The sequence below is a fragment of the Hippopotamus amphibius genome, chromosome 5 (genome assembly GCF_030028045.1).
Source record: "Hippopotamus amphibius kiboko isolate mHipAmp2 chromosome 5, mHipAmp2.hap2, whole genome shotgun sequence".
In the NCBI taxonomy this organism is placed as follows: Eukaryota; Metazoa; Chordata; class Mammalia; order Artiodactyla; family Hippopotamidae; genus Hippopotamus; species Hippopotamus amphibius.
In genome coordinates, this window is record NC_080190.1 from 97,034,209 (window position 1) to 97,043,465 (window position 9,257).

General features: G+C 35.1%; 1 protein-coding gene across 5 annotated transcripts in view; it reads left to right on the plus strand.

Moving 5' to 3' along the window:
- The window catches only part of NBN (nibrin), a 46,172-nt gene extending 37,290 nt beyond the window's left edge, over positions 1-8,882 (plus strand). For 3 of the 5 annotated variants that reach the window (XM_057735443.1, XM_057735446.1, XM_057735447.1), the window contains 3 exons: positions 75-188; positions 7,076-7,125; positions 8,285-8,728. In XM_057735443.1, coding sequence (XP_057591426.1) covers positions 75-188; positions 7,076-7,125; positions 8,285-8,315 — 195 coding nt within the window. In that variant the 3' untranslated portion in view covers positions 8,316-8,728. Of the gene's footprint in view, positions 1-74; positions 189-7,075; positions 7,126-8,284 lie in introns of all 5 variants that reach the window. The other 2 variants (XM_057735448.1, XM_057735445.1) reach the window with 2 other exon arrangements.
- Positions 8,883-9,257: the final 375 nt, after the last annotated feature.

Consider the following 9,257-nt stretch of genomic DNA (forward strand, 5'->3'; position numbering starts at 1 on the left):
AAGCTTTTGTTTTTTTTTCTTTAAATGATTGTCTTAATTTTTTAGTGCATTTAACAGGGTTTACTGTTTAACAGGTCACATTTCCTGGAGCAGGAAAACTTCCACACATCATTGGAGGATCAGATCTAATAGCTCATCATGCTCGAAAGAATACGGAATTAGAAGAGTGGTTGAGGCAGGAAATGGAGGTTAGTAGGAAGTAAGACCAAGTAACTTGTTTAGTTTGTATTTTGACCCCTTGTAATTTCCTTAGAACAGATTCTTCTTAAAACTAAACTTAAGATAAGTGACCTAAGGTTATTCACTCAGAAAAATTCTTGAGCTACAGAACATTAAGATTAATTTGTACCTTTCCCATAACACTTCTTTAAGTGGCTTCTATATTTATTTTTTTTTAAGCTCTTTATTGGAATATAATTGCTCTGCACTCTTGTACCAGCTTATGAGGTACACCAATATCCCCTCCCACGACTCCCCCCCACTCTCCCTGTCCCGGCCCTCTAAGGCATCACCCATCATCAAATTGATCTCCCTTTGTTATACAGCAACTTCCCACTAGATATCTGTTTTACAGTTGGTAGTATATATATGTCTATGCTACTCTCTCACTTCGTCCCAGATTCCCCTTAGCCCCCTGCCCCCCCCCAACCCCGTGTCCTTCAGTCCATTCTCTGCATCTGCATCCTTATTCTTGTCCTGTCACTGGGTTCATCAGTACCTTTTTTTTTTTTTTTAGATTCCGTATATATGAGGTAGCATACAATATTTGTTTTTCTCTTTCTGGCTTACTTCACTCTGTATGACAGACTCTAGGTCTATCCACCTCATTACATATAGCTCCATTTCATTCCTTTTTATGGCTGAGTAATATTCCATTGTATATATATGCCACATCTTCTTTATCCATTCATTTGTTGATGGGCATTTAGGTTGCTTCCATGTCCTGGATATTGTAAATAGTGCTGCAATAAACATTATGGTACATGTTTCTTTTTGAATTATGGTTTTCTCTGGGTGTATGCCCAGGAGTGGAGTTACTGGGTCGTATGGTAGTTCTATTTGTAGTTTTTTAAGGAACCTCTAAACTGTTTTCCGTAGCAGCTGTACCAGCTTACATTCCCACCAACAGTTCAGGAGAGTTCCTTTTTCTCCACGCCCTCTCCAACATTTATTGTTTCTAGATTTTTTGCTGATGGCCATTCTGACTGGTGTGAGGTGATACCTCATTGTGGCTTTGACTTGCATTTCTCTGATGATAAGTGATGTTGAGCATATTTTCATGTGTTTGTTGGCCATCTGTATGTCTTCTTTGGAGAAATGTCTATCTAGGTCTTCCGTCCATTTGTGGATTGGGTTATTTGGTTTTTTGGTATTAAGCTTCATGAGCTGCTTGTATATTTTGGAGATTAATCCTTTGTTAAGGGACTTCTGTATTTATTGATCATATCTACAACTAATATGCTGCCTAAGCCTCAGGAGCCCAAACCTCGGTTATAGCATTGCTCTTTTGGGCAAACATGAACTGCTTTACAGCTCTCTGTATTAGAATGCAGTTTCCAAACACTCCTTGTTTTACAGAGATCAGCTACATGTAAATATTTATAAACTGCTATAATGAAAACTCACAGGGAAGAATACAAAAATATGCATCTTTTACTTTCTCCCTGGGTGCTTTGAGTCCTAGTGTATGTTTTATACCAAGACTGTCGACCGGATCCGTAATTCTTTCAACCCCTTCCTTTCTCTAAACTGGAAAGTTTAATAAAAATTCATTGAAGTGAGGAGCATTTTAATATAGAAGTACTACATGGAAGTTAAGGATCCAGAAACACATGACCATTGAATTGAGAGATAATCAGAGTCCGTATCTGAAGTTAGAAGGTCTTCATCTTAATGTTCTGTTGCCTGATTATCCAGTGCGACTGGAACCCAAAGGTGGGCTCCTTTGGTCATCTCAACAGGCTGTTTGAAGTAGGGCTGTTCGTAATTAGGGGTTAGGAGTGGTATCTCTTTCTTGCACTCTGATGTGACATAAGTTAAATCCCACTTTCTCCTTAGTGTATCTTAGCTCCTTTCTGTATATTTCACTGCTTTGTTTCTTTGCATTGTACTTTTAGTAATTTCTTCAGATTGTCTTCCAGTGTAGTACTTCTCTCTGTAGATCTGTCTGGTTGGTATTTCATTCATCCATTGAGTTTTCATTCAACCTATTGCATTTTTTCATTTCTGAAAGTCTGTTTCATTTATTCTAAATTTTGTTCCCTGCTATTTTATTTAAAGCTCCTCTTTTGTATTGTTTTCCTAATGATACCAATACCTAAAGTGTTCATCTGTTTAATCTAGTTCTCTCTTATGGTTCCTTGTTTCTAAGTACATATTTTGTGATCTTTGAATGTGAACTGCTCATTTTCCTTGAAACTGGATATATGAAATTAGGACTTAAGTCTTACATTTATTTCTTCCAGAAAAGATATGTTTGTGTCTGCCAGTCTTCTACCGATATGAGACTACTTTGTGATGTTTTTGGATCATTTGGATAGTTAACATGTATTTGGACAAAAAGCTTGATTGAAGGTTAGCTTGTCATTATAAACTTAGTGAGATTTTTTCTTTCTTTCTTTCACCCTGTGTCAGGGTCAAGACAGGCAAGTTTCTTCTTTGCTGTCTCCTATTGTGTTGTAGAGTTTGTTCCTCTTTCATCTGTTAGTGCTGAAGTCTTTTATTCTATTTCCTATCTTGAGTTTTCTTTCATGATGCTCATTTCCCAGACAGACATCAAAGGAGAGCCTGGGTTTTTTGTGGCTTGAAGATCGTCACAGGGCAGGGCAAAAGCTGGCATTGGTACTTGGTAACATCTCAGGATTGATATTTTGCTTTATTGTGGGTTTAATGTAGTATTCAAAAATTTGTTTTTAAACGTGCTTTTTTTTAATCAAAAAATTGTTAGGTCACTCAGAAAAACAGGGTTGTCAGGATTATTTACTGTCAGAAAATGGAAGAATGGAGGTACCATCTTTTACTTCTCTCTTTTTTGAAAGAATAATTGGCTTTATTTTATAAATGTGCATTCCAAATAATTATGGTAGTACACAAAAGAATGAAGAAGTTAAAATCCTAATTACCTATTTAAACTTTAAATGCATAATGTTCCAGACATCTCTTTATTGAGGAGTGGAGGCAGGGATTGTGTAGGAAGGGAGGGGGAGAGATTGATGGAAAGAAGTAAAACTGACAGCATTGCTGAATTCGTGTAAATGTTTCTTCCTTCCAAATATTTCCTGAGATCCCTAAATAAGAAAAACACTATCAGGTTAGAATCAGTATTTGTTTCAAACTGCGTATTTTGATTTTAGATACTGTTTGTTGGGTCCTTGCTGTAGAGAGTGAGGAAATTATTTGTGATTCCTCCATTTCTCCACCCCCACCTCATGCCAGTCCCTTTTTTCCTCTTTTTTAGGTGACTTGCATGCCTACAGTATTCCTTCTTAGGCTTGAAAGTCAGTAACAATCAGAATATATCTCAGTGTTGATCATTCTCCCTTCAGTTTTCCTGGAATACAGTATACTATTTTAATTTGTAGATGCAGTTCTTTTTTATTTCAAGAAATTTTTCTGTTGCATCTTTAAAAACATTTTTATGTTTGCTGAATTCTCTGCATTTAAAACATAACTCTCCTTTATTAAATCACCTTTGCCTTTCACGTATATTACTTCTACATTCATTGTGCCTTTCTTAAGCTCTTTCACTATGTTAGAAATTCAAATTTCAGTTGTGTCTGTTCTATTTCTCACCAGCTGTTATGTGACCTTGAGAAAATTACTTATTTATGCCTCTGTTTCCTCTGCAGAATGGGAACAATAATAGTACCTCCATTTCACAAGCTTTTTGTGAGAATTATATAAGATACTACTTAATAAAGCATTTACTATAGTAGAAACAGTGTTAGCTCTTTCTCATTTATTTAAATTCTGAAATGGTGTTATTAGAGTTCTCAGTTTGTTTACTTAGCATTCATTCCCATTTCATTTCATTGTGTTTTTTCTATCATTTAACTTTTTTGTTATTTTATTGCTTTCATGTTCTTACTAATTTTATTTATTTTTTATTCATGGGTTATTATTTCTTTGCAGACTAGTTTAACTCTCTTTTACATGTGCTATTCCAGTCTCTCTCTCTTTTTTCCCATCTGAATGCGGAGTGGCTTTGCTGTTTTCTTTCATCTTGCAGCTATTTAAAGTAAAATACCCTGTCCAGATATTGTTTGCTGTGTGAAGCATCATATGACATCTTATGCAGGGATTACATTCTAAAACCAGTTTGTGAGGCAGAAATTGAATGTAGTTGAAATCACTCCTACCCTTCTTAGCTTACTTGTAAAGAACAGAATTATTCTGATGCCTCTATACTGTCAGTATGACAACATGTTCAGTCAGAGACACATTGCATGTCCCATCTAGTTTCTCTTGCCTGAAAATATTGAATTGAGGAAAGCGGTGGGCGGGAGGGGCTCAGGTAAAGCTATGTGCAGCTCTTTCTTGGGACTAGAATTAAATATATACCAGGAAGTGTATCTTATCCCAGAAGATAATAACCTAGGTTATTTGCCTAATCTGTCTGGAATGCCTGGAGTTTATGCCTTTGGTCAGTGTCAGTCCCGCTTATTCACCTCTCCATGCCATTAGTCCCCTGCCAGCAGTCCGCCAGCAGTTGTTTTCTCTTTCCTGCTCAGGCTGCTTTTTCCCAAGTTTGCATTACTAGTAAGAATTCTCAGGTTTGGACAGTTCTGCAGCACCTTTTAATGAGTTGGGGGAGTGTTAGGAATCCGTTCCGTTAATCTGTTGGTTCTTTGCACAGCCACCTGTTTGAAGTCTATGGCATGGGGTTATGCTCTTCTTGATTAGTTATAGCTGTCAAGTGTTATTTGTTCTTGGATGCGGAGGAGTTGACAGAATGATGGTGCAGCTGCTGACTTTTTTTTCTGTCTTTATTTCATTAGCATTAGTAGAGAGGCTGTGTTCTAGATTTATTCTGCCAAATCTCTCCTTTTTTTGCTCCAGCAATTTTAGGTGGTCTAGGTAGGATTTGCTTTCTAAGATGATAGAGTTGACTTTGTTCTTCCTCATGGCTACAGCTTCTGTGTATAAATGTGCTACTGTCTTGATGTTTCATTTCCCTAGGCTTGCTCTAGCTACTCTTCTGTATTCCCTGCCTTATGTTCCTTTTCAGCCCTTCTTTCTCTTCTTTTGCTGCAGACCAGTCTTAGTTTTCATGATCACTTAGTTTCTGTACTTTCTTAGAATATAGGATATTTTTATTTTGTGCATTAAACATAATAACTCTTTGAACTCTACCCAACCTGATTTGAATTTAGAAGACTTTGATTTGTAGTTCTCCCAAGCCACTGAAAAATGCCAGTAATAGGAGGATTTGTTTTTTAATACCATTTTACTTAATGATTTTACTAAGATATATAAGATAAAGCTGATTTTTCTTTATTAAATTTTAAAATTAGCACCTATTACTAGGAAACCTTTAAGAATATTCAGGAAAATGACACCAGCAGCTTTTTTGGCAACTGCTTTGTGAAAATCATGTGCCTGTGTTCTGCTATACTTATTAGAAAATGTAAAAAGATGTAATTTCATTTTGACATTTCACTGTATGAATAGAAAATCATTCTATAAGTTTGAATCCCTTCAAATCTTCTTCTAGGCCCTTTCCAAAGACTCAGAAGCAGTGTAACAATAGCCTGGTTAATATCCTGGTGCTCATATTCAAGTAGACCTGGTCAATCCCAGACAGCTTTTTGATTTTCTACAGCTTACTTAACCTAAATCTCTGTCCCCTTATTGGTTACAATTGGGATAATAGTGTATGAAGATTAAATGAGTTTTTTTTTTAGAAACAGTTTTAAGATAGTATCTGGGAATACACAACTGTAAATTACTTACAGTAAACAAACAGTATCTGCATTCAGAGAACTTACAGTTTTTTAGTGATGTGATATAAATAATTATAACAGAAGGTAGAAATTGATAAGCATCTAGGAGTCACATAGCTAAAGTTTTGTGGGAGTTCTTCCTAGACTTACTTTTAAATGAAGAGGATCAAAAAGCCATGGTTAAAGAGGTAAAGAACACGTTCCTTGACACATAGTAGGTACTAAATAATTACTGAGTGAATGCACCTTGAAAGATGGTCAGATGTGGAAAGAGGAGGAAAAGGAGGTAATTTTCTGGGTAGAGGGAGAAACATTAACAAAAGCAGAGAGGGTCCCAGTATATTTGTTAGGAGGTGAGTCTGGTTTTTTGTTTGTTTTGTTTTTGTTTTATCTTTTTGTATCATTGAGTTTAACTGGCATACAGGGTTCATGAAGAGGAGGGTGAGAAGCGATTGAGAAAGTAGAATGGAACCAGATTATGAAGAGCCTTTCCCATTTAAGGGTCAGACTCAAAAGTTTATGTTTTCTTTGGTAGGTGGGAGAAATCATTGAAGGGTTTTGAATGGCGCATGATAGGATCATAGCTGGACTTTAGGAAGATGCACCCAGCACAGGGTATTTCTAGTCCTAACTCTCAAAGGTGCTTTAGGAGTCTGGTGAGTTAGTGTTTGCAGTTATTTTGTGGGTGAGGTGATTCAGCAGCAACTTCTGAGCTCTGATTTGGGACTGTGAGAAAGAGAGCCAGTTTACCTATAGAGCTGCTCTGGTTGAAGGTGAGGTAAATATTGCCCTCTCAGCCCCTTCATCAGTGGTATGATCTCCAAACTACGAAATTACATTTAGTGAAAGAGTTCTGCTGGAAAAAAAATGCTTAAAAACTCAACAAGCTAGCAATATGTATGTTGGTTGCCTTTGAGAGGAGATTGGCTGGAGAAAGTTGTTTAATTAGAGGACTTTTGTAATAATCTTGGCATGAAGTGAGAACTGAATGGATCTGTTAAATGGGCAAGAAGTCATAGAGGCAAAAACTTACAGACCTGGTAACCTCTGGGATGTGATCACCCAGCATGGCAGTTTCATTAACTGTGTATTCATCACTGAGCAAATGTTTGAAACTGTGTTAATTTTGACAGGTGCAGAATCAGCATGCAAAAGAAGACTCTCTTGCGGATGAACTCTTCAGGTAAAGTTTAATTTTAGCTTTCTGGTGAATCTTTGTATATAAAATGCAGTTCTATTGATAGAGTTTAAATATTTGTTTCTTATGTCCTTAGAAATAGACACTTAGTACCTCCACCTAAAGAATATTTTGTCTTATTTTTAATATATGTATTTCTTTTTACTACTTGAGCACCTCTTAATGGGGTTTATAGCTTCAAGGTTTGGGCTTAATTCACTTGTGCTGTATCGCAAGATATTAAAAATTTATATGGGGTATTTAGGCAAAAGAAGGTTCCTTACCTGGGTGAATTTGGCAGATAAATTTGTGAGATTTTCAGCTCTGAGTAGAATTACGAATGAATGGGTTTTGAAATAAGACAAGTAAAATACCAGACCATTTGTTAGTTTTATTTGGTACATACGTGAAAATAAGAAGCTGAATTAGAGTTTCAAAGCAGGTTTTTGTGGGCAGGTTAGAGGAGATATAAAGGATGATTATAATTTAATTCTGATTTAACATTTTCAGCGTTCCTGTACGCCCAACAAACTTTATAATTATTAGCTCTCAAATACTCATAAAATATAGTATTGTAGGTAGACACTGGCTAGGGGAGAATAACATTTTCCTAAGAAATACTGTATTTTTTAGTCTGTTTTGTAGCCAATTTGATTCTTTAATTTCATTATTGACAGTATGAATCATTGATGAAATTGTTGACAAATGGTGCTGAATTTTCATAAGTATAGTCAGATGAGAATAGTTGCGTGACTACATTTGTTTAATTGCCATAGGAGAAGAATTTATAATGTAATTTATATTTTAGGTTCATTATGCTCTTTTGTGAAAATGATGTAATTTAATTTAGGAGTGGAGAGGTCTGTTTGCAGCCATCCTGGAGGAAGTATAAAAACATGTATTAATTTTTAAATTGTTGTTTTCATTAATTTAATGCTTTTACAGGATTTTTTGATGATTTTTTACTTTTACCAAGTATCATCAAAGCAACATCAAAAGGATAAATGACAGTAAAAATGTCAGTGCTTAATATCTGATCCTAAGGATAAAATTCTCATTCTGTTTGCCAAAGTGGGTCTATATTTTGAAAGCCCTTTAACTTGAAAAGTGAAAGGAGTGCTATCATTTATCTAGATATTACTTAACTCTGTTGCTTTCTTTGCAGATATAATCCTAATGTAAAAAGGAGAAGATGACAGGGTTTTATGAAGAAGCCATGGAAAAACATTTCCTATCATTCCTCTGGAATACATACATATAGTATTTAGAAGATTTAAGTTTATGGCCTAAATTTGTTAAATAAAGTGCACAAAACTCCATTTCTTTTGTGTGTGACAATTAGTATTATTTGTTCTGTTTTCAGTCTTTGTCATCTCATCTTTTATAATAATTTTTTTTCATTTTTAAATGTTATTTTAACTTATTGAATAGTTAATATAGTCACAGTTCAAAATTCTAAAAGTATAAAAGGGTAAAAGTTTTAAAAATCTCCCTTCCACCACTGTCCTAGCTATTTGTTTCCCCTCCTCTGAGAAAAATCCATGATACTCACTTTTTATGAGTCTTTACAGAGATTTTTAATGCCTATTCAAGTTTCTCTGCATATCATTTTTCAATAATTTTCTATAAAAATGATAGCATAATCTATACAGTGTTCTGTACCTTATTCTTTTTCACTTACTGGATTGGAAGGTTATGGTCATATCAAAACATAATTTTTTTCTTTTTATTATTTTTTTCTTTTACAATATGCTGTAGTCTTCCCTGAGCTGAAATAACCCAAGTGAAGTAGATTTCAGTGTTGAAGATGTCATCCACATGTTCTAGTACTGGAACGACAGTGGAAGACTTCATTAAGCTTGTGGATGTATCTCACTAGAGTAAGATAAGGCCTATTTGGTGGTCTCACTGAGCTGGATGTTTTGAGCTTTTTAGAATCCTAGTTTTTGTGTCTGTAAAGTAGAAATAGTAAGATTATCTTCTTTTTACCTTAAAGGGAGATAGTAAGAAAAAAAATATCTTTTTCCAAATTTTGTCATATAGACAACTTTGGCTGTGCATTATAATTAAAGTCTTTTTATCAACTCTAAGGACTGCTGCATTTTGTCTTAGGAGATAGAACATGCTTTTTATACTTA